The 25,737-nt window shown below is 46.3% G+C and overlaps 1 protein-coding gene across 3 annotated transcripts in view; it reads left to right on the top strand.

The window, feature by feature from the left end:
- The first annotated feature begins 315 nt into the window (after window positions 1–315).
- The window catches only part of NARS2 (asparaginyl-tRNA synthetase 2, mitochondrial), a 70,186-nt gene continuing 44,764 nt past the window's right edge, over window positions 316–25,737 (top strand). The window contains exons 1-6 of one of the 3 annotated variants that reach the window (XM_063127266.1): window positions 316–421; window positions 2,487–2,662; window positions 7,804–7,913; window positions 12,264–12,384; window positions 12,583–12,723; window positions 16,588–16,668. In XM_063127266.1, coding sequence (XP_062983336.1) covers window positions 2,519–2,662; window positions 7,804–7,913; window positions 12,264–12,384; window positions 12,583–12,723; window positions 16,588–16,668 — 597 coding nt within the window. In that variant the 5' untranslated portion in view covers window positions 316–421; window positions 2,487–2,518. Of the gene's footprint in view, window positions 422–2,486; window positions 2,663–7,803; window positions 7,914–8,185; window positions 8,230–12,263; window positions 12,385–12,582; window positions 12,724–16,183; window positions 16,231–16,587; window positions 16,669–25,737 lie in introns of those variants that run through there. The other 2 variants (XM_063127267.1, XM_063127268.1) reach the window with 2 other exon arrangements.

The following is a 25,737-nucleotide window of genomic DNA, read 5'->3' on the forward strand; positions in this document are numbered from 1 at the left end:
CAGAGGGACTGCCCTCTCCCTCCTGCTGCTGACTCCGAGGGTGTCAAAGGGTGGCTTGGTGTGTGTGTTTTACTTGATATATTTCACCATAAATCCTCTGATTTCTGCCTAATAGCAAGGAAAGCAACTACTCTCGGATTCTGAACTACACTTCCCATAACGCATTGCGCCTGGGAGGGTGGACACTTCCGCATAGAATCCTCTTTTTCCCATTGGCTCAGCTTTTCCAACCGACAATCTCCATTGGCTGCATGCAGGCACGTGTTGAGGGGGTGGGCAGAAGAAGAAGTTAAAAAAAAAAGAGGAAAGTGATTGCTAAATGGTCCTACCTGGTGCAGCAGATTAACCTTTTTTCTCGCTTCTCTCTGGTTTGGGTGAATTGAAGAGAGGGTTGCAGCAAGTGAATAAGAGGGACCCCGGGGTAAGTTTGGGGGCAGAAAACCCTGGGGGGATTCAAGGCTGAGCTAAGGCAGGGCAGGGCAGAGCAGAGGGGGATTTGGGATCTGGAGTAGGGCGACCATGTGAAAAGGAGGACAGGGCAATTAAAGCTGCAGGAGCCCTGCCCTCTTTTAAATCTGGTCACTCTAGTATAGCTCCTGCAGCTTTAACTGCTGTGATGAAGAGGGAATTTCACCAGGTCCTCCATATATACAAATGACTCCTGCTGAAATTCCATTTTCTATGCAACTGTGAAAGATACAGGAGCCCTGTCCTCCTTTTCATAGGGTCACCCTAATCTAGAGCAACTTCTAAAAAGTGTCTTGGAGAAAGGGAGGTTAGGAATAAGGGCGGTGAATGTTGCAGAGGAATTTGGGAGGCTGCTACAGGATGGCCACAGATTTAGAAGGCTTCAAATTGGGATGAAGCACAATTATGGTTCGGAAGAGCAGAGGAGAGATTCTGGTCACTACACCTAAAAATAGATATTGTAGAGCTGGAAAAAGTGCAAAAAACAAAAAAGGCAACTAAAATGTTCAAGGGAGGGAAGGTTACAATAGCTGGGTTTGTTTCGCTTGGAGCAAAGGCGAGTAAGGGGGGACACGACAGAGGTGTATACAAAATTAGGCATGGAGTGGAGAAAATGTACAGGGAGACATTTTTCTCCCTCTCCCAGCATGCTAGAACCCAACGGGGTCATCCCATGAAGCGGCATAAGTGGGAGATTCAGGGCAGTTAAGCTATGGAACTCACCGCCACAAGATGTCGTGATGGCCACCAATTTGGATGGCTTTAAAAGGGGGTTGGATAAATTCCTGGAGGAGAACGCTATCCAGGGCTTCCAGTCTTGATGGCTGTGTCTTACCACCAGTAGTAGAGGCAGTATGCCTACGTACTCTAGTTGCTGGGGAACATGTGTGGGAGAGTGTTGCTGCACTCATGGGTTTCCCGTGGGCAGCTGGTTGGCTGCTGTGAACAGAGTGCTGGACTAGATGGACCCTTGGTCTGATCCAGCAGGGCTCGTCTTACGTTGCACCTGTGGCTGCAGAATTAGCATGAATTGCAGGGGCTCGTCAAGTTAGGTTAGCCATGTGGAAGCTGGCCATTAATTCTTGGAAGTGTTCTTTGCAATATCCAGTTCAGGAGTAAGTCCCACAAGGATGGGTTAGTCTGCTGCAGCAAAAACAAGGAGTCATATGGTTCTTTAAAGATGGAGCAAATTTCTTCTGGCATAATGTTTTGTGCACGTTTGCATTTGCTGAAGTGGACAGGGTCCGTGGAAGCTGATGCCAGGAACAAAGTTGTCAGTCTTTAAGGTGTCACAAGACTCATTGTCAGTTTGGGCGTGTGTCTTTAAAGAAAAGGGGTTTGTGTGTGGCTTACGAAATGCACTGCGGCTAGCTTAGATGGCTTTTAAAGGGGAGTAGGCTAATTCTCTGTGGGATACAGCAAACCAGGCTAGAAGGTCTTTTGGGTCTGAACAAGCAGGGAGGCTATTGTGTTGTTAACGGGCAACATTTCAGGTGAAGCTCATCAGAGTGTTCATTCACAACAATTTATGTAACACAGGGTGACCATATGAAAAGGAGGACAGGGCTCCTGTATCTTTAACAGTTGGATAGAAAAGAATTTCAGCAGGTGCCATTTGTGTATATGGAGAACCTGGTGAAATTACCTCTTCATCCCAACCGTTAAAGTTGCAGGAGCCATACTAGAGTGGCCAGATTTAAAAGAGGGCAGGGCACCTGCAGCTTTAACTGGTGTGATGAAGAGGGAATTTCACCAGGTTCTCCATATATACAAATGGCACCTGCTGAAATTCCCTCTTCATTACAACAGTTAAAGCTACAGGAGCCCTGTCCTCCTTTTCATATGGTCACCCTATATAACACTTTTTAGTTCTCGCTGCCTGTGTTTATTTTAGCAATTCATTTTGTTTAACTGAGAGCTTATTTTATGATTCTCCAGATGACGAAGCTGTTTCTCTGCCTTGTAACAAAACTGGGCTTTTGCCTTCGGGGATTTTTGCCTTTGCCTCTTATTTGCAGGATATGCGATTCCAATAAGGCATCGACGAAGGATGTTTGGAGCGCGCTTTGTATGCCTGGCTCTTCGCCGCTGTTCCTCTGCTCCATATCCTAAGCATGCTGGGACACCCAAGCTACTTCGGGTTCAGGAAGCGTTGGATGTCAGGGACCTGACCGGGCACGATATTAAAGTCCAGGTGGGTGGACCAAGCCAGGGGAAAGGGGGTTCTTATTTATTTATTTATTACATTTCTATACTGCCCAATAGCTGGAGCTCTCTGGGCGGTTCACAAAAATTAAAAACATTCAAAGTGTAAAACAACAGTATAAAACCATAATATAAAATACAATATAAAAGCTCAACCAGATAAAAACAGCAGCAATGCAAAATTACAAATTTAAAACACCAAGTTAAAATTTATTTATAGACTGTTAAAATGCTGGAAGAATAAAAAGGTCTTCACCTGGCGTCTAAAATCATATAATGTAGGTGCCAAGCGAACCTCCTTAGGGAGCTCATTCCACAGCCGGGGTGCCACAGCAGAGAAGGCCCTCCTCCTGGTAGCCACCTGCCTCACTTCCTTTGGCAGGGGCTCGCAGAGAAGGACCTCTGAGGATGACCTTAGGGTCCGGGCAGGTACATATGGGAGGAGGCGTTCCTTCAGATAACCTGGGCCCAAGCTGTTTAGGGCTTTAAATGTTAATACCAGCACTTTGAATCAGGCCCGGACCTGGACTGGCAGACAATGAAGCTGGAAGAGGACTGGCGTAATGTGGTCTCGTCGGCCAGTCCCTGTTAGTAAATGTGCTGCCCTGTTTTGTACCAGTTGAAGTTTCCGGACCATTTTCAAAGGCAGCCCCACGTATAATGCATTGCAGTAATCCAAACAAGAGGTTATCAGAGCATGGATAACTGTAGCTAGGCTATCACTGTCCAGATAAGGGCGCAGTTGGTATATCAGCCTAAGCTGATAAAAGGTGCGCTTTGCCACTGAGTTCACCTGTGCCTCAAGTGACAGTTCTGAATCCAATAGCACCCCCAAACTATGGACCTGATCCTTTAGGGGGAGTGCAACCCCGTCCAGGACAGGGCAAACATCACCTCGCTGGACAGGATTGAGTTTGTCTGGATTGAGTCTCAGTTTGTTAGCCCTCATCCAGTCCATTACCGTGCCCAGGCACTGGTTCAGAACAGCCACTGCCTCACCTGGGTTTGATGAAAAGGAAAGGTAGAGCTGGGTATCATCCGCATATTGATGACACCTCAGTCCACATCTCCGGATAACCTCCCCCAGCGGCTTCATGTATATGTTAAACACTTATAACACTTGTATGGGAAAAAGTTGGCCTTGACAGCACAAAAGGATATTATAGGTAGAAGTAATTTATTAATGCTTAGGCCATAGGCCATTCACATACAAAATAGATACACTATGAAGAAACAACAATATGAAAATACTACATATAATCACAAACAGATCATACATAATAAAAGAATAAAATACAATTAAAAGCATAATTTGAATATAAAATTTGTAGTTAGATAAGAGCATCTCCGGCATAGTCAACTGCAATCTCAGTAATAAATCTTGCCCAAATTTTCATTGCTGCCAGGGCAAAAAGAGATACCTTGTTCATTACCCTAGAGTCAGTGTCAGACAGGAGATAGAAAATCTTTTCTGAAGTGGTATTGAAGTGTAGTTGATATAGAATAGATTCCAAAAATTTGGTTCTTGGTTCAGAGTATAAAGAACAGAAGAGCAAATAATGAGGCAGATCCTCAATTTCTGGGGCCCCACAAATACACAGACGGGGGGGGGCAAAGGGGTGCGCTGATATCTGCCATCCGTCACAGCTGTAGGCATGGTTTGAAAACGGAGGGCTGTAAATGCTTGCCTAAGCTTTGGGGATGTAAGCTTTACCAGGTATTATAAAGTTGGAACAGGTGCAGAAAAGGGCAAGAAAAATGATCAAACTCCACTATTTTTTCTTCCCCCCCCTTTTTTATTGTGAATTTAACAAAACAGAAAACAAACCATGAAAAGAAAAATGAAGCTACGAACAAGAAAGTACATGCATAGAAATATCAATATCCCATCATGTACAATATTCTAAAAAAAAAAACTGGGTGGGGGACATTATGTGTACATTTCAAGAAAAGCAGACCGAATATCCATCTATTCACGAGTGGCAAGTATGCCAGTCTTTCAAACTTTGATGGCGGTATTAGGTCCTCAATTCATTGCATTATATAAGATGAACATTTATCATTCCAACATTGTAATATTTATTTATTTATTTATTGCACTTATATACCGCTCTGGGCGGTTTACAGAAATTCTAAAATTAAGATAAAAACAAGTATACAAAATTTAAAATTCTAAAACACAGAACATACACACATAAAGCATTAAAAACCATTTTTTTTAAAAAACTAAAACATGTGGGTAATTAAGATTTGCTGCCATATGCCTGGGCAAAGACGAAAGTCTTAACCTGGCGCCGGAAAGATAGCAGCGTTGGCACCAGGCGAGCCTCGTCAGGGAGATCGTTCCATAGTCTGGGGGCCACCACCGAAAAGGCCCTGTCCCTCGTTTCCACACTCTGAGCCTCTCTTGGAGTAGGCACCCGGAGGAGGACCTTAGATGTTGAACGTAGTGACCAGGTATATTCACGTTGGGAGAGGTGTTCCGTCAGGTATTGTAGTCCCAAGCCGTGTAAGGCTTTATAGGTCAAAACCAGCACCTTGAATTGGGCATGGAAACATACAGGCAGCCAGTGCAAGCAGATCAGAGCAGGTGTTATATGGTCGAACCTTCTGGTTCCCAAAATCAATCTGGCCGCTGCATTTTGCACGAGCTGCAGCTTCCGAACCATCTTCAAAGGCAGCCCTACGTAGAGTGCACTGCAGTAATCTAACTTGGAAGTTACCAGAGCATGGACAAATGAAGCCAGGTTATCCCTGTCCAGATAGGGGCGTAGCTGGGCCACCAACCGGAGTTTGTAGAAGGCACTCCGTGCCACTGAGGTCACCTGAGCCTCAAGTGACAATGATGGATCTAAAAGAACAGTCTTTTGGCTGCCATAAGAGCTTGGAAAGGTAACAACGCCTGAAACTGTTTAGCTATGAGTAAGGGAGATGTGATAAAGATTTAAAAAATTATGCATTGTATAGGGAAAGTGGATTGGGAAATGTTTTCTTCCCCCTCTCATAATGCTAGAACCCAGGGTCTTCCGGCGAAGATGAACGGGGGGAGATTCAGGACAGATAAATGGAAGCACTTCTTCACACAATGCTTAATTAAACTATGGAATTCGCTTCCACAGGATGTAGTGATAGCCGCCCAATTGGATGGTTTTAAAAGAGGACTAGACAAATTCCTGGAGGAGAAGGCTAGCGGTGGCTACTAGTGGCTATAGATTAACTCCAGGATCAGAGAATGTATGCCAGTTGCTGGGGAGCAAGGACAGGGGCTGGTGTTGTTCCACTCATGTTCTACTTGTGTGGTTCCCACAAGTATCTTGCTGGCCACTGTGTGAACAGAATACTTAAGAACATAAGAAGAGTCGTGCTGGATCAGACTGAGGTCCATCTAGTCCAGCGCTCTGTTCACACAGTGGCCAACCAGGAAACCAGAAGCAGGGCATTGTGCAACAGCACCCTCCTACCCATGTTCCCCAGCAACTGGAGTATACAGGCTTACTGCCTCTGATACTGGAGGTTGCACTTAACCATAAGGGTTACTAGCCATGGATAGCCTTCTCCTTCAGGAATTTATCTACTCTCCTTTTAAAGCCAACCAAATTGGTTGCCATCACTACATCTTGTGGTAGTGAGTTCCACAGTTTAACTCTGCGCTGTGTGAAGAAGTCCTTCCTTTTATCTGTCCTGACTCTCCCACCAATCAGCTTCATGGGATGACCCCATTGGGTACTAGAGAGCTTCAGCTATGGGGCGGTATGTAAATGTAATAAGTAAATAAATAGTGTCATGGGAGAGGGAGAAAAATATTTCCCTCTCCACTTTCTCCACACAATTCATAATTTTGTTCTCCTCTTGTCGTGTCTCCTCTTAGCCTCCTTTTTTCCAAGCTGAACAATCCCAGCTGTTGTACCTTCACTCAGAGGGGAGATGGTCCAGTCCCTTGATTAGTTTAGTTGCTCTTTTCTGCTTGGAAAGATGGACCCTTGGTCTGATACAGCATGGGTAGGTGAAGGGAATTGGCACCAGTAAGGAGGCAGAAGAAAGAGAGGTGAGCTCTGGTGCTCAGGCCCGGTGCTGCCATAGAGGCAACTCAGGCGGCCGCCTAGAGCGCCAAGCCTCCTAGAGCAGCTTCCAGGTGTGCTGTTCCAAAGCCGCCGCCCCAGCCTCCGCCCAACCCCAGCGTCCTGGCTCCTTCGAAGCCAGGATGCTGGGGTTGGAGGCGGAGGCTTCAGTACGGCGCGCCAGGAAGCCACTTCCAGGCGCGCCGCTTCAAAACCTCTGCCCCGCCCCCCAACCCCAGCGTCCTGGCTTCAAAGCTGGGAGCGGGAGGGAGCGGGCGGTGAGTGGGCAAGCAAGGGGGAGCCGTAGCAGCGGGCGGGGGGCGGGCAAGCGGGTGGGGGGGAGCAGTGAGCGAGCGGGTAGGCAGGCGAGCGAGCAGGGGGCAGGCGAGTGAGGGGGCGGTGAGTGAGCGAGCGGGGCGGCGGCTTCAGAACGCGCCTGCCTAGGGCGCAATATAGTCTGGCGCCGGCCCTGCTGGTGTTGTGTGTAAATAAACAATGAATGTTTTATTTTTGTAACGATATAAAAACGCTCAATGTTTCGGATTCAGAAGAACCCTTCCTCAGGAGCCGAAACAAGTAGATTACAAAACCATTATTTATTGTAAAAGAAAAAGAACAGGACCAACACCCATACAAATATATTTGAAAATTTGGATATCTATTGTATAATCAAATATGATTGATTATATTTGTATGGGTGTTGGTCTTGTTCCTTTTCTCTTACATTAAATAATGGTTTTGTAATTTATTTGTTTTAGCTCCTGAGGAAGGATTCTTCTGAATCTGAAACGTCGAGCGTTTTTATATCGTTACAAAAATGAAACGTTCATTATTTATTTATACACAGCACCAGAGCTCACCTCTTTCTTCTACTTGATACAGCACGGCTCTTGTGTTTCTAATTTGTCATTGAAATCTGTAACAAAACCGTTGTTTCCCTATCCTGATCTTCGCAGATGTCTTCTGCTGTTTAGTTTCCGTGGGGTTGAATCTCTGACTCTCGCCAGCTGATAGTAAGACCAAGAAGAAGTTCAGTTCAGCCATTTATCTTTCTTTTTCTTCCTGCTTCCAGGGTTGGGTCCGTTCCATTCGATCCCAGAAAGAAATCTTGTTCGTACATGTCAACGACGGCTCCTCGTTAGAAAGCCTCCAAGTGGTTGCTGACCCAAGATTGGAACCCAGGTTGGCAGAACGGACTGAAATGAGGCCCGCGACCTGCGCAAGTGGCTGAATTCTGTAGTAGAGTAGGGCTGTACCACTTTGAGCTGAAGGTGGACGTGCCATTTTCAGATGCTGTCTTTTCTGCAAGTTAAAAATAATTTTTAAAAAAACCCTACCACTGTAAGGAAGTTGAAGCCCATTTCTCACCCTGCGGTGCTAGCTTCTTAAATGCAGGGAATTTTTGACCCACCCTATCCCAGCACAACCTGAAGTGCAGCAGTCTATCATACCACCTCAGGACTCCACTGCCTCCTTCCCAACTCATTCTGCTGCACAGGTAGGAGAGGCCCAAATACTAGGGGTACGCAACCAGTTTGCCCCCCGAGGGTCACATGTGTTGTGGGGGCCTGCAGTGGGCAGAGCCTGGTCTGATGGTGGTTGGGGTGAGGGGTGTTGTCCCGCCAACTTAAATACATACTGGCCCTGTTCAGACAACATGCTAAACCATGATGGTTAAACATTTTGAGCTAACCATGATGGCTTAACGTGTCATGTGAATGGCCGTTTTCCTAACCATGGTTGCTACCTAACCAGAGTTTAACCATGCTCACTAACAACTTGCTTTAAAGGGCCCTAACTATGGCTTAGCATTCTCACACTCCTTTCTCTCTCTCTCTGTCTCTCTCCCTGTGTGTGTCTGTGAGAGAGAAAGGAAGAGGCCTAAATTACATCAAGCAGGATATTGCAGTATGAAAGTGGCATATAAAAAAACAGGAGCCACACCATTGCTTTATAGCGGTATTGAACTGCACTGATTTGATTGATTTGATTTATTACATTTATATACCACCCCATAGCCGAAGCTCTCTGGGCGGTTTACAAAAGTTAAAAACAGTGAACATTAAAAAGTATACAAAATTTAAAACCATCCAAAACATAAAACAGTATAAAAACAACGGTATCCATTTAAAAACAACAGTTCTGTGGTCCGTTAAAAAACAAACTTAGCATTGTTGAATGCTGTTAAATGCCTGGGAAAAGAGAAAAGTCTTGACCCGGCGCCGAAAAGATAACAACGTTGGCGCCAGGCGAGCCTCATCGGCGAGATCATTCCATAATTGGGGGGCCACCACTGAAAACCAAATCAATTTTTTTAAAATATGTAATTTTAAAAAATCCACAGGGATAGGGAGACCAATAGATGCTAAGAGAGGTGCCTGCGGACCCACAGATGGCCATGGGCCCAGCGTTATGGCAACCCAGCCGAAGTACACGTAATTGAACTAAACTCATTTCCTCCCTGTTTATCCATACCTCCATTTCCCCTTTCTTGTATTCCTTCCCTTTGTCTATTTTATAGAATCATAGAATCATAAAATAGCAGAGTTGGAAGGGGTCTACAAGGCCATCTAGTCCAACCCCCTGCTCAATGCAGGAATCCTTACGATATTTTAGATCGTAAGGCCAGCTGTTGGGGCCCATTGACACAGACCATATACCGGTTTCATACAGCTATATCTTGCTTGCTGTGACTCCTGCCTTTGCTTTCATACCGTAATATCCTGCTTGGTGTAGATTAGGCCAGAGAGAGAGAACTGTTTAATAGCCTGGTGTGTGAGAGTGAGAGCGAGCTGTTTCATAGCCTAGGGTTGTGCAGGCTGGGGCATGCTGGGAGTTACAGGCCTTTTCCCCAACTAAACATAGGAGGTGGAGGAGGATTTATTACATTTCTATACTGCCCCATAGTCAAAGCTCTTAGGGCGGTTTATAAAAGATTAAAATATTTAAACATGAAAACTCGATATTCAAAATTTAAAAGCAAACAGCATACAAAGACAACATCCATTTAAAACAATTTTGAGTTGTCAGACAAACCTAAAGATATATCTAGGATCGATTAAAAATTCAAGGTATGCTGCTAAATGCCTGGGAGAAGAGAAAAGTCTTGACCTGGGGCCGAAAAGGTAACAATGTTGGAGCCAGGTGGGCCTCGTCGAGGAGATCATTCCATAATTTGGGGGCTACCGCTGAGAAGGCCCTCTCCCTTCTTGCCCTTAATGGATTGCACCCTTAATGGGTAAGCTTCACTCAGTCTTTCCATAGGCTTGCAATGGGGAATGCATGGCCCTCCAGATGTTACTGGGCTGCAAATCCCACCGCCCCTCGCCATTGGCTAAGCTGGCTAGAGCTAATGAAAGATGGATTCCAACCACATCTGGAGAGCCACACGTTCCCCCATCCTTGCTATAGTTTGTAGGTTTTATGAAGAGTCGGAAGCGAGTGAACGAATAAACAAACAAAAAAACCCCCACCATTTATATCCTGCCCTATATCACAGGGATTTCAGGGCACCGTACAGGTTTTCTTCATCGGATTTCCCTTCAATATAATGTCCCTTTGGACAAATGTTTTTGTCATGATCAGGCTTGTTCCCTTTAGTGTGGGGGAAAGAATTTCAATCTATCAATCAGAAACAGATTCTGAATCAGAAGAAACAGGACTAGAAACTAGGGCTGTGCACAGACCCCCCCCCGAACCGCTTCGTGGCCCGATTCAGAACGGGTCTGAACCACTTCTGGCTGATCCACCCGTTCCCTGCTCCGTGGAGCGAGATCCAGAGGGGCAGATCGGGATTTTGCCCCCCCTTCCCTGCTTACTTGCCTGGTGGACGGCAGAGGCAGGTAAGTGGGGAATGGGGGCTGATAAGCCCAACTCCCCACCCCCTTACCTGTGTCCGTCACGGTCCATCATGGGCTTCAATTGAGGCCCCGGCTTGAAGCTGGAAGAGGAGGCCGCGGCCTCTTCCGGCTTGAAGCTGGGGCCTCAGTTGAAGCCCGCAACAGACCGCGACGGAGGCAGGTAAGCCCCCCTGCCCCCTTACCTGGCTTCGCTGCCATCACCGCATGGACGGCGGAAGCAGAGCCAGGTAAGCCCAACTCCTCCCCGCCCCCTTACCTGTGTCCATTGCGGTCTTCAATTGAGGCCCCAGCTTCAAGCTGGAAGAGAAGGCCATGGCCTCTTCCACCTTGAAGCCGGGGCCTCAATTGAAGCCCGCAATGGACACAGGTAAGCCCCCCTACCCCCTTACCTGGCTCCATCGCCATCACTGTGCGGACTGCGGTAGCAGCAGGTGAGTCCCCCCTGCAACTTACCTGTGACCGGTGCTCCAGATCGAGGTGAACCGCTTTGCCTCAATCCGCAGCCCCCCCGACCCGATCTGTCTTCACCTTTGTCGGAGGCGAGTCAGGCCACTCTGCTATCGCTTCTCCGAACTGAAGCGAAGCAGAGCACAGCCCTGCTAGAAATGTACCAGCCTACACAGGAAGCAGGGAGGAGATTCTCCCAGGCCCTTCTCCAGGCAGGGATGAATCTTCACCAGACCTTATCAGTGAAAACGTTAACAACTCAGGAGTCTGTGGGAACTCAGCAATCCTCAGAGGGGGAAAGGGCTTCAGAGTTGACCAATCACAGAGTCCACCGCAGATTCAAACAGGCGGAGCTAAAAGAAGGTAAGATGTGATCAGGTCGGCTAGAGCTTCTCGCCAAAGGCTTCTTCAGAGGAATCCTCCCTGAAGTTAAGGGACCCAGGGAAGAGACCTTCCGTTTTGTTGAAAGGACAATTGTCTCGCTTAGTTTAGCCAAGTTTTAGCCTAGAAAGTTCCTAGTGTTTAAACTCTCTTCAGGTGCGAAGAGCTGTTTATTTGCTGGATTAAAGTTTTTGGATTACTTGACAGATCTCTTTATTGTCTCGCACTGCTGCAGGAGGGCTTGGAAACATGGCAGTGTTTCTCTGCAGTTACGTTAGTTATTGGAACTGATGCATGTTGATTCCTTGTGGGGGGGGCAGGTTGAGTATTGGAAGCACAAACTAGTTTAGTCTTCCCCAACCTGCAGATGTGTACGATACAAGTGCGACTCACTGGGGGATTATGGAAACTTGTAGTCCAACCCATATGGAGGGCACCAGGTTGGAGAGGGGTGAGCGAAGCACACACCATAGAATCATAGAATAGTAGAGTTGGAAGCGGCCTATGAGGCCATCGAGTCCAACCCCCTGCTCAATGCAGGAATCCACCTCAAAGCATCCCTGACAGATGGCTGTCCAGCTGCCTCTAGAAGGCCTCTAGTGAGGGAGAGCCCACTGGTTCCATTGTCGCACTGGTAACTGGTTCCATTGTCGTACCGCTCTAACCGTCGGGAAGTTTTTCCTGATGTCCAGCCGGAATCTGGCTTCCTGTTTCTTGAGCCTGTTATTCCGTGTCCTGCACTCTGAGAGGATCGAGAACAGACCCAAATGACCTGTTCAACCCCAAGGCAGGATGCCACCATGGTAAGTCAACTTGATAAACAATTGCTGGTTTTGTGTCCTAGGGAGATGACTTTTGGAAGTTCCGTGGAAGTGCAAGGAAAACTGATCAAAAGCCCTCACAAAAAGCAAAATGTGGAACTGGTGGCAGAAAACATTCGTGTGGTGGGACCCTGCGACGTCTTGGTGAGCACAACTTTTTTTGCTCCCTTACAGCCGTGTGCCTAATTTAGTGATGTAAACTCTTTTGTTAGAAACTCAGCCTTCAATTTTATGCCCGTGATTCCTGCGCGTAAAGCACGTTGAACGCAGTGGGTCTTACTTTTGAGTAAACTTTGTGTACTTTATGACCTCTTTCTCCCCCGCCCCTCCTTTCTCCTTCAGGCATTCCCTCTGAAGTACAAAACCCATCAGTCTCTAGAATACCTCAGGCAGTTCCCTCACTTTCGATGCAGGAGCAATTCGTTAGGCGCCCTCCTGAGAATACGCAGTGAGGCCACGGCAGCGATCCACGCCTTTTTCAAGGTATCCCAGTATTTATGGAATTTACTGCCACAGGATGGTAGTGATGGCCGCCAATTTGGATGGCTTTCAAAGGGGATTAGATGAATTCACGGAGGAAAAGGCTACCAATGGTTGCTAGTCGTGATGGCTATATGCTACCTCCAGATTCAGAGGTGGCATGCCTTTCAATACCAGTTGCTGGGGAACATGGGTGGGAGGGTGCTATTGCACTCGTGTCCTCCTCGTGGGCTTCCCACACACAGCTGGTTGGCCACTATGGGAACAGAATGCTGGACTAGATGGACCCTTGGTGTGATCCAGCAGGGATCTTCTCATGTTCTTATTGCTGGAAACTGGCATTGTGTCAAAGACCTCAAAATACGGAGAAAAATTGTGCCATGTCTTTGGGAAGGTGTCAGCGTGTCCTGCCAATTAAAGTGATCCTTTAGCACCAAAATCCAACATGTCGTGAACCCAGGAGTCGTTCCAGTGACCTGAAGAACTGTGTGAAAAGGAAAATAGCTTGTAGACTCTCCTGTGCATGTATATTTTATAGAGCAAAACTTTCTGGAACTTGGATCTTGTGGATTTTATATATTTAGGTATCCTACTGCCCTTCAACAATTCTATGGTGTGACCACACTTAGAATACTGTGTACAGTTCTGGTCACCACACCTAAAAAAGGATATTATAGAGCTGGAACAAGTGCAGAAAAGGGCAACTAAAATGATTAAGGGGCTGGAGCATCTCCCCTATGAGAAGGTTACAGCAGCTGGGATTGTTTAGCTTGGAAAAAAAGAGGCTCTGCGGAGACATGATAGAGGTGTACAAAATGATGCACGATGTGGAGAATGTGGATAGGGATACATTTTTCTCCCTCTCTCAAAATACTAGAACCCAATGGGGTCATTCCATGAAGCTGATTGGTGGGAGATTCAGGACAAATAAAAGGAAGTACTTCTTCACACAGCGCAGAGTTAAATTATGGAACTCACTACCACAAGATGTACTGATGGCCACCAATTTGGTTGGCTTTAAAAAGGGGGTTGGATAAATTCCTGGAGGCGAAGGCTATCCATGGCTACTAGCCCTGATGGTTATGTGCTATCTCCAGTATCCCAGGCAGTAAGCCTGTGTGCACCAGTTGCTGGGGAACATGGGTGGGATGAACAAACATGTCCTGCTTGTTCATCCCTGGCCGATGGCTGGTTGGCCATGGTGGGAACAGAGTACTGGACTAGATGGACCCTTGGTCTGATCCAGCAGGGCTCTTCTCATGTTCTTAAGTGTGAAGCTTAGAGAATGGAATGTAAACTAACCTTTGGTGTGAAGAACTCAGCATTTGGTATGAAAGACTCAGCACCACTCCACTGGATTGAACTGGACTTTAGCAAATGATTCTAGGCCATTGTTGTCCTCGTGATTGAAATCGGGATGTGTTTTGCACCAGCCTAATCTAATTAGGTCTGCGTAACATTTTTTAGGGAGCAGCGATACGGTCTCTAGGCAGTGTCTGAGAGGCCATCGGATAGGTCGGAGTTTGGAGACAGCGCTCTGACCACGGAGGGGGGAATTGGAGATGTAATCCCCCTTCCCCTCGAAGCCGTCCTGGAAAGAGCTGCACCAGTTGGCCTCTGGGGTGAGAAACCTGATCTCAGAGGGGAGGAAAACGGGGTGTTTTCATGGGCGGGGAGCGGAAGATACTGAAGAGGCCAGGATATGAGCTGTCCTGAGCCTCTGCCAGCCTCCTTACTTCCCCCTCCAAATTAACTTTGCTAGACAGGCAAAAAATGACCATGCTGGCTGGGGTCTGATAGGGGCTGGAGGGCATCAGGTTGAGAAAAGCTACCCTACTGTTACTCGTGATTTTTTTAATCTGTATTTTATCATGAATATTCAGTCTCTGGCCACTAGATGGCAATATTTGCACACCTCTAACTCCAGCTTGACGAAGAAGCTGGCTCAGTTCAGACAACACGTTAGTCAACGCAGTGTGAAAACTCCACTCGGTGGTTGAGTTTTTAGGGGGCATTCCCCACACAACGTGTTTTAACTCCACCGTTGTGTGAATGTGTGCTTCTGTGGAGTTGAGTAGAAGTCAACGCGGTGTTTGAGTGACAGTTCCTCCGTCCTCTCTCCTCTCTTGGTCCTCCTGATGGTATCCCATCAGCCATTGCGGCAAAAAAACCCAATCCCAGCGGCTCGCCTGGAGCGGCATTCGCTGCTTTCGCCACTTTTGCCAGGGAACTCTAGCCAGTGGGAAAAGTCAACGCAACGGAAAACTCCACAGAGACTGTGTCACAACGGTTGTGCAGGAACTCTCCTCTGCACAGCGTGGATATTCAGCGTGGAGAGTTTTCCCAAGAAACCTCCCCTGTGGGGTGGAGTTTTCCTGCCAGACAACACATTTCTCCAATGGTGGTGTAAAAACTCCAGTGTGGAGTTCTAAAACCACTGTTGTCTGAACTGAGCCACTGACTGGCATTTTTATCCTGCCTTTTCTCCCAACTTGCTCAGGACAGCACCTGTTATTCTCCCCTTGCCCTGTGAGGTAGATTAGATTGAGAGACAATGGCTGGCCTAGGTTGAGGCGATTATTTGAACCTCGGACACCAACTTAGAAGGAAGTGCAGCGAATTCATTTGTTTTTAAAAAATCTGGACCCATCTCAATGCCATAAAAGAACTGTAAAATTGGAAAGTACCTTAGAGGGAGACAATTTTTCTCAATTTCCTGAACTTCTGTCACATTGCAGAGTGTGAACTCACGCAAATCTGCACTTGTGCAAATGCACAAATCGCCCCCAAGTGCGCATTTTCATGCTTTTGTAATCAATCTTTATTTTGAGTTTTGACCAAACAACCCCCACAAAAAAAATCGAAAGTGTAATTACATGCTTTAGAGATCTCCATTTCAAATATTACAAGATTCTAACAAAAAAGGAAAAAGGAATAGATCACGCATAAACTTCAGTAAAAGTAGACCAAATATCCAAATATAAGTCCATTCGCAAGTGTGTACTGCTCTTTCAACTGTTGCTAGCGTTGTTAGGTCTTCAGCCCACTGCATTATAGGCGGTGAGCTTTTATCCTTCCAGTATTGTATTATCAGTCTTTTAACAGTCAAAATGGCGTGAAAAATCCATTTACTCTTACCATGTGTTACATTCCAAGAAGCAGCTAAGAGAACAATCCTATGGCCACTAGACAGTGTCTAGACAGCCATAGGATTTTTCAATTTCTGGGAACTGAGGTTGGAGCCAGTACTCCAACCTTGGTTCCCAGAAACCGTTCGCTCCTCCCCCGTTGCCTTGTATCCGGCATGATTCTCTCTGCACTGGCTCCTTCTCCATGCTTGGGAGCGGAGCATGGAGAGGGTGAAAAGAGGGTGAAAAGAGGGAGAAGAGGAAGGAGAAGAGACCACGGAAGCTGATTTACGTCGTGGTGCCTCCCCCATTCCCCCACTAGAAGCTCAAAATCACCTCCATGTTCCATCTGCCCTGCAGTGGATAGTTGTTAGCCTCCGAGGTCAGACAGTTGTGACTATCCCGAAAAGATTGCACCCTAAATAATTTAAAAACATGTACATCAGTAAATATTAAAGAGCTTTCCAGTACAAAGTTTATCTGTATAGTAACGTCCTCCCAAAAGGAGGCAACTATTGGGCATTTCCAAAACATCTGAGTAAAACAAGCAATAGGGAAGGTGTAGAAATGAGCAGGATTTGCCCAGAAAGGATTGGGAAATAAAAGTGCAGTTGGTTGCTTATTCCCAGATACCATATTTATAAAATGCTTAACGGAGAGATGTAAAAATTGCATGCAAAAATCTTTTTTTTAACTCATCCATAAGAAAGTTGTAACTTTTCCTCCCCATTTCTTTCAGGACAATGGATACATGCACATTCATACACCAATCATAACCTCCAATGACTGTGAAGGCGCTGGAGAAGTCTTTCATGTAGAGGTAAGCTCCATGAGAATTAAACAGTAACCAATTCTGTGGCATGTGCCCTGGTTCAGAGATTCTCCCAAAACAGATTATTTGTACGTAGGTCACTCCAGGCTACCGTTCTACTTAATTTTTCAGATTCCTCACACAATCGGATCCTATTTTAGAATAAGATTAAATTCTTCACTTTAGATATAGGTCATACAGAGTTTTATATTTCCAGAAATTTGACCTTCAAAGCTCTTCACGGTCTAGCTCCTGCCTATCTCTCCTCTCTCATCTCACACTATCGCCCCGCTCGTGCTCTCCGCTCCTCTGATGCCATGCTTCTCGCCTGCCCAAGGGCCTCTACTTCCCTTACTCGGCTTCGTCCTTTTTCTTCTGCTGCCCCTTACGCCTGGAACGCTCTTCCAGAACACTTGAGAACTACCAACTCAATCACAGCTTTTAAAACTCAGCTAAAAACTTTTCTTTTCCCTATAGCCTTCAAATATTGAGTTTGTTCTGACTCTATACTGTTAGCTTCACCCTACCCGGTGCCTGTTTACACTTCCCTGTGCCTGTTTGCATTCTCCTTCCCTCTTTATTGTTTACTACAACTTATTAGATTGTAAGCCTATGCGGCAGGGTCTTGCTATTTACTGTGTTATCTGTACAGCACCATGTACATTGATGGTGCTATATAAATAAATAAATAAATAATAATAATAATAATAATAATAATAATAATAATAATAATAATAATTTGTTTTGCTATAGAAGTATCGGCATAACGATACTATACACAAGGCTTTTACATGCGTAGATTCAAACACATGATAATTTCAGCAGCATCTAAAGTCAAGATGTTAAGCAGCGTAATAACAATTGTTAGTTTCTGGTGGTGCAAATATGAAAGACTTTCCCAGTTTGCCACAAGTCGATCACAAGCTGATCATGAATCAGTAATGTGATACTCAGCAACTGGTATTCAATGGCATTCCTGCTTTAAATCTGGAGTTTTTGTTTAGGTATCCTACAGTTCTCAGAGTCTAGGGAATGGCTCAGACAACACGCTAGTCAACGCAGTGTGAAAACTCCACTCAGTAGTTGAGTTTTTAGGAAGTACTCCCCACATGACGTGTTCTAACTCCACCGTTGTGTGACCGTGGGTTACTGTGGAGATGAGTAATATCCGTCGTGACGTTTGACAGTTCCTCCGCTTTCTCTCCTCCCCCAGTCCTTCTGATGGTATCCCATCAGCCATTGCTGCAAAAAAAAAAAAAACCCAATCCTGGCAGCTCTCCTAGAGTGGCACTTGCTTTTTTTGCCGCTCTAGCCAGGGAACTCTGTGGCCAGAGGGAAAAGTCAACTCAACGGAAAACGCCACGGAGCCCTCCACACAACACAGAGGTTGTGCAGGAACTCTCCTCTGCACAGTGTGGATATTCTGCGCGGAGTGTTTTCCAAAAACACTCCACCATTGCGTGGAGTTTTCCCGCCAGACAACACATTTTTCAACGGTGGTGTAAAAACTCCACCGTGGAGTTGTAAAACCACCGTGGAGAAACATGTTGCCTGGACTGAGCCTGTGTCTCTTGTATTTGCGATCTGAGAAGATCCTCGTTATTTTCTCTGTGGCAGCTTCCACCATCTAGAACTCCTTCCCACTGGAGAACTGACTAGATGATTTCTGACGGCCTTCCATCAAAAGGCCAAGACCCTAGACTGAGGCCTGTGGGCTGAATCTAGCCCACCTGGGGTTAGAATCCCCAGATGGCCACATCCCCTGCCCCATTTTCTATCATTTCATGGTGGCAAAGACCTTACGCAGGTTTTTTCCCATTTCTAAAAGGTTGAAATGTTTCTCCGAAGGCCTAATTACTGGCAAGAGCAGCTTTAAGCTAAAACATGTTGGTATTTTTAATACCACCATTTTGCCCTTAGCCCCGCCCACTGCAGGAATTTTTGTCTGTCTCTTCTGCCACGCACTGGTTATCTCTCGGTTGGACTACTGCAACCTTCTTCTCTCTGGCCTTCCTTCGTCTCACTTCAGTCCGCTGGTCTCTGTCCACCACTCTGCCGCTAAGATCATCTTCTTGGCCCGCCGCTCTGACCATGTTACTCCACTTCTGAAATCTCTTCACTGGCTTCCAATTCACTCCAGAATCCAATATAAACTTCTCCTGCTGACCTTCAAAGCTTTTCACGGTCTAGCTCCTGCCTATCTCTCCTCTCTCATCTCACACTATCGCCCCGCTCGTGCTCTCCGCTCCTCTGATGCCATGCTTCTCGCCTGCCCAAGGACCTCCACTTCCCTTACTCGGCTTCGTCCTTTTTCTTCTGCTGCCCCTTACGCCTGGAACGCTCTTCCAGAACACTTGAGAACTACCAACTCAATCACAGCTTTTAAAACTCAGCTAAAAACTTTTCTTTTCCCTATAGCTTTTAAATACTGAGTTTGTTCTGACTCTATACTGTTAGCTTCACCCTACCCGGTGCCTGGTTACACTTCCCTGTGCCTGTTTGCATTCTCTTTCCCTCCTTATTGTTTACTACAAGTTTATTAGATTGTAAGCCCATGCGGCAGGGTCTTGCTATTTACTGTGTATAATCTGTACAGCACCATGTACATTGATGGTGCTATATAAATAAATAATAATAATAATAATAATATTCGCAAATACCTGAGAGCGTCCCCAAACTTTAATTGGGCTGAAATGACCCTGCCATAGATCTTTCGGCCTTTGAATTTGATCACTTTCCCGCCTCTTTCTACTGTTAAATATATAAGTGTCCTGCTGAACCAAACTAAGAGTTCATCTAATCCATCAGTCTGTTCACACGGTGGCCAACCAGCTGTCGACCAGGAACTCACAAACAGGACAAGGGTGCAATAGCACCCTCATGTCCATGTTCCCCAGCAACTGGTGTACATAGGGGGCATGTTCAGATGACACTTCAGACTCTGTGGCTAGCGAAACTATGGTTCTCTGGGGTTAACACTAACCACAAGCCGTGCTGTCACACACAACACTTTAAGCCACGGTTAGAACCTCTAACCCTGCGGCAGACGGTCTGACTGTGGTAATGAGTGAGCAAGGTTTAGTGAAACGCATTGCACAGGATACCTTAAGCCCCGCTGCTTAACCAAAAGCCTTAACCAGCAGGGTTTAAGGTGTCTTCTGAACAGGCCCAGGCTTACTTATTCTGATACTGGAGATAGCACAGAGTCATCAGGACTAGTAGCCACTGATAGCCTTCTTCTCCAGGAATTGATCTGTTTGCGGTTTTACGTTAGTTGGCTGCTGATTTTCTATCCACTTCGTTTTTTATTATAGTGTAACTTGGTTTGTATTGTCCTTTTCTTTCAGTCACCCCTGGTGCTGAGTGTGGAGAGGCAGGCTAGATATTTGGATGAATGAACAAATAAGTAAAGAATCATAGAGTTGGAGGGGGCCTATAAGGCCGTCGAGTCCAACCCCCTGCTCAATGCAGGAATCCACCCTAAAGCATCTCTGACAGATGGTTGATCAGCTGCCTCTTGAAGGCCTCTAGTGTGGGAGAGCCCACAACCTCCCTAGGTAACCGGTTCTATTGTCGTACTGCTCTAACAGTCAGGAAGTTTTTCCTGATGTCCAGCCGGAATCTGGGTTCCTTTAACTTGAGCCCGTTATTCTGTGTCCTGCACTCTTGGAGGATCAAGAAGAGATCCTGGCCCTCCTCTGTGTGACAACCTTTTAAGTATTTGAAGAGTGCTATCATGTCTCCCCTCAATCCTCTCTTCTCCAGGCTAAACAGGCCCAGTTCTTTCAGTCTCTCTTCATAGGGCTTTGTTTCCAGACCCCTGATCATCCTGGTTGCCCTCCTCTGAACACGTTCCAGCTTGTCTGCATCCTTCTTGTATTGTGGAGCCCAGAACTGGACGCAGTACTCTAGATGAGGCCTAACCAGGGCCGAATAGAGAGGAAGCAGTACCTCACGTGATTTGGAAGCTATACTTCTATTAATGCAGCCCAAAATAGCATTTGCCTTTCTTGCAGCAATAATAGAATCATAGAATAGCTGCTGATGGACCCATTTCCCATGAATTTGTCTCATCCTCTTTTTAAGCTAGCGGCTGCCGCAACGTCTTATAGTTATGAACTTCATAAATGAAATCTGCATTTTGTGTATATGTGTGTGTGTGTGTAGAAATTCTCTTTATCTGTTCTGAGTCTACTGCCAATCAGTTTCATACACAGATCTGTTTAGAGCTAGTGTCTAGTTTACTGCCATGCATTATACATGGGGCTGCCCTTGAAGACAGTCCAGAAACTTCCGTTAGTACTAAATATGGTGGCAAGAGGACAGTCAGGAAGCAGGCGCTATGATCGTACAATGCCGGTATTGTACCTTCTCCACTAGCTCCTGCCTCGTTGCCATGCTTGGTTCAAAGTGTTGGTCTTAACCAAGAGATCCTTTCATGGCTTAGGGCCGCAGTATCTGAAAGACCCCCTTGTCCCGTATGTTCCCACCCGTGTTCTGAGAACACCATCACAGCCTCTGCTCCAAGTGCCTCTGCATGCTGAGATGGCTACCCGTGAGATTAGGTGAGTGGCTGCGACGTCACAGACCCTTATTTTATTTATTTATTTATTTATTACATTTTTATACCGCCCAATAGCCGAAGCTCTCTGGGCGGTTCACAAAAATTAAAACCACCCTTACCCTAGGCCCGTCGCATAAACCCTTCTCAGGCCAAGTGCCACCACTTGAAAACCTGAGGGAGGCTTAATTAAAAACCTTTCTCCTAGCTGCGAGGGAAACTGGTTTAATATAGGATCTGCTCTAAATATACTGTGGGGGTAATACATATGGGGTAGGTGTTTAATAACTGTAAGGCAGGTAAATAATGCCAAGCTGACACGTGGTATTTGGTAGCTAACAAAATAATAATAAGTTTATTGTTATTTTAAAACTTTAAATATTTATTTATTTTATTTATTTATTTATTGCACTTATATACCGCTCCCATAGCCAGGGCTCTCTGGGCAGTTTACAGAAATTCTAAAATTAAGATAAAAACGAGTATACAAAATTTAAAATTCTAAAACACAGAACATACACACATAAAGCATTAAAAACCGTTAAAAAAACCTAAACATGTGGGTGATTAAGATGTGCCGCCATATGCCTGGGCAAAGAGGAAAGTCTTAACCTGGCGCTGGAAAGATAGCAGCATTGGTGCCAGGCAAGCCTCGTCAGGGAGATCGTTCCAGAGTCTGGGGGCCACCTCCGAAAAGGCCCTGTCCCTCGTTGCCACACTCTGAGCCTCTCTCGGAGTAGGCACCCGGAGGAGGACCTTAGATGTTGAACATATATTTTATATTATAAAAATATAATACTTTCAATCCTGCCTAATTTAAACTTTCCACACACCAACCACCTCTCTCTCTCTTTACACCAATCCTAAATCCCTAGAATCCAAATTCTTCTTACTCTACAAATAAACAACTCCCCCTCACACACACACACTACTCATACTACCTCACAAACGCCCAACGCTCTCCTTATATACTCCACACACACATACCTATTACATCGTAAACCACACCCACTCAGTTCTAACATTCCCTACTTACCAGACATACTAACCCACACATATACAATATAATCAATTGTGGGGTAATGCCACAGTGGCTACCTGTGAGATTACACAGCTGGCTCTTCTTCAGTGGCTGCCCCCTGATTGTGGGATACCTTCTCCAAAGAGGACTGCTTGATGCCTATTTTGTAAATTATTTCGTCCCAGGCAACAACGTCTTTATTTCCTTCGGCCTTTTAATTTGCTGTACACTCCACACCCAGATTTCTTTTAAAGTTGCGTTTTAGCGCTGTTTTAATCTCCACGAATATATATATTTAGTATTTTTAGTAATTCTAAATTTTAGTTTATCTGCTATATTGTGTTTGTGGTTCTTCTTATTTATTTTTATATTTATTTATTTATTTATTTATTTATTACACTTATATACCGCTCCCATAGCCAGGGCTCTCTGGGCGGTTTACAGAAATTCTAAAATTAAGATAAAAACAAGTATACAAAATTTAAAATTCTGAAACACAGAACATACACACATAAAGCATTAAAAAACGTTAAAAAAAATTAAACGTGGGTGATTAAGATGTGCCGCCACATGCCTGGGCAAAGAGGAAAGTCTTAACCTGGCGCCGGAAAGATAGCAGCGTTGGCGCCAGGCGCACCTCGTCAGGGAGATCGTTCCATAGTCTGGGGGCCACCACCGAAAAGGCCCTGTCCCTCGTTGCCACACTCCAAGCCTGTCTCGGAGTAGGCACCCGGAGGAGGACCTTAGATGTTGAACGTAGTGACCGGGTATTTTCACGTCGGGCGAGGCGTTCCGTCAGGTATTGTGGTCCCAAGCTGTGTAAGGCTTTATAGGTCAAAACCAGCACCTTGAATTGGGCTCGGAAACATAGAAAATTCTTAGATTTTATTCTATTTAATTGTAGTTCATTGTATTTTGTTTTGTGTTTATGTACCTCACTATGAGAGCTTCACCTATAGGGCGACTCACAGGATGGGAGAAATAAACAGATGGCTTTATCCAGGAGAGAGAGAAACACTCCAACTTCTCCACGCCACTACCACTTCTGTCACTTTTCCCTCTGCTCTAAACTGAAATGTATCAGCCTTTCCTTTCTGCTCCCAAGCTATTTGTACAGGCTTGGGCTCAGGCTCCTAAGAACCATCTAACTACTTCCGTTTGCCCAAGGGGTTTCTGGCAGACTGCCTACTATAACATGGCACACCAGTTTTGAAAACTAGGAGAGCTTCAAGATTGTTTGAATAGCCAACGGCCATGCCACGTTGCAGTGAATACCTCATCCTTCACAACCCTATTGGGTTGAGCGCAAATCTTTGCGCTTCCCTTAAATGTCCCTTGGCCCTTTCCCGGGGGCTGGTGGGGGTGGGTGGGAACTGTGATCGCTTCTGCCGGATCTGTTCCCAGGCATTTCATCCACTTCTCCTTGCCCAAGGGGATCCCCGTGGTGGTGTCCCAGCCAGGATTCCTGCAGTAAATTGAAATGTTGAAGAGCAAATGGAGTATCAGTTTGCCCTGTAGCCAACTGACTCCTGAGAGTTTAAAGGACAGAACAACCAGAGCTGACATCAAAGGGAATCCTTGTTATATTGCATAAAGGAAAGAACAAAACAGGTATTCAATCCATTTGTCCTTGATAACCGAAATTACGCTCCAAAGCCTTTCTGAAGGCTGTAACTCTGTGGGGCTTTTCAGACAGCATGCTAACCCACGCTCAGGCCATTTCTACACCAGCCCGATAGTCCGGGCTGGTCACGTCTGAGTCCCTGTGCGTCCAAATGATGTACAGGGACTCCCAGAGTCGGCCGGGGGGTGGGGGGACGATGTTTTTTCTCAAGGAAACCCCGATTCTTCCTGCAATCTCAGGATCGTCCTGAGACCGCAGGAGATGTGGGCGCCTGTCCCGTCTGGTGCCATGCTTTCTCGTGAGTAAGCGCAGCACCAGAAATGGGCTTGGGGCCTCATGGTGCAGGTCTGTGCCCATCAGGGGAGGGAGTGGCAGCAATTTTGCCAGCCCTGGAATGGCAGGGAAGGGGTTGGGGGGCTGATTTTGGGGATTTTTTTACTATTACTTTTTATAAACTTCCAGTTTTGATGGAGCAGGGCCTCGCTCTTGCGCGACCGGCCGCTCTCAGGGTAAAAAAACCCACCCGTGACGTCCCTGCTTCCTCCCAGGACGTCACCACCGCGTGTTCATGCTGGGAGAGGCTCTCACGATCAGGATATCGCGAGAGCCTCCCCCGCTCCCTTCCAGAACGCCAGGAGGTGTAGAAAGGGCTTCAGTGGTTGAACTTTGGGTTATTTGTTGAACCGTGGGTTAGCATGTTGTCTAAACGCAGCCGGGGTAGCTTGTTAACCATGCAGCGTGGCTTCTTTTCTCAAACAAGCCACCTTGAGAACCCATGGTTTGTTTTGGGGGTGTTCAGGGTGGTTAACAAGCTGCACTGCAGGTTAACGAGCCACCCTGGCCGTGTTCAGACAAGCCGATAACCCACCCTGAGGAACATGTGCTGCATCCAGACAACATGCTAACCCACAGTTCAACCAACAACTCACAGTTCAAAACAACCCACAGTCAACTGTTGATTGTGGGTTAGCGTGTTGTGTGAACAGCGCCTCTGTGAACTGATGCTTTCAGGCCATGAAGCAAGGAGGGTAGTGCCACTGTCAGTGCTCTGTAGGGTTCCCCCATTCTGACACGACGCTGGCTGGTTGGCCAGTCTGCTTTCTCTCCCCTCATCACCACCATCCTAGTTGCTCATTCCCCCCACAGAAAGCTTTGAGAGGGTCTCTCTCTGCTTTGCCACATGCGCTCCAGCCTCATAGAGACAACTGTGTTTGTCCTACGCAACTAGGGGATAAAATAACCTATATACACCAGTTGCTGGGGAACATGGGTGGGAGGGTGCTGTTGCACCCATGTCCTGCTTGTGGGTCCCTGGCTCATGGCTGGTTGGCCATTGCGTGAACAGAGTGCTGGACTAGATAGACCTTTGATCTTGGAGGATCTTGGAATTGTTGTAGATCACAAGCTGAATATGAGCCAACAGTGCAGTGTGGCTGCAAAAAAGCAAATGCTATTTTGAGCTGCATTAATAGAAGTATAGCTTCCAAATCGCACAGGGTACTGGTTCCCCTCTAATTGGCACTGGTTAGGCCTTATCTTGAGTATTGTGTCCAGTTCTGGGCACCACACTTCAAGAAGGATGCAGACAAGCTGGAGGGGGTTCAGAGGAGGGCAATGAGGATGATCAGGGGTCTGGAAACAAAGCCCTATGAGGAGAGACTGAAAGAACTGGGCCTGTTTAGCCTGGAGAAGAGAAGATTGAGGGGAGGCATGATAGCACTCTTCAAATACTTGAAAGGTTGTCACACAGAGGAGGGCCAGGATCTCTTCTCGATCCTCCCAGGGTGCAGGACATGGAATAATGGGCTCAAGTTACAGGAAGCCAGATTGCAGCTGGACATTAGGAAAAACTTCCTGACTGTTAGAGTGGTA

This window comes from Elgaria multicarinata, chromosome 5, assembly GCF_023053635.1.
Source record: "Elgaria multicarinata webbii isolate HBS135686 ecotype San Diego chromosome 5, rElgMul1.1.pri, whole genome shotgun sequence".
In the NCBI taxonomy this organism is placed as follows: domain Eukaryota; kingdom Metazoa; phylum Chordata; class Lepidosauria; order Squamata; family Anguidae; genus Elgaria; species Elgaria multicarinata.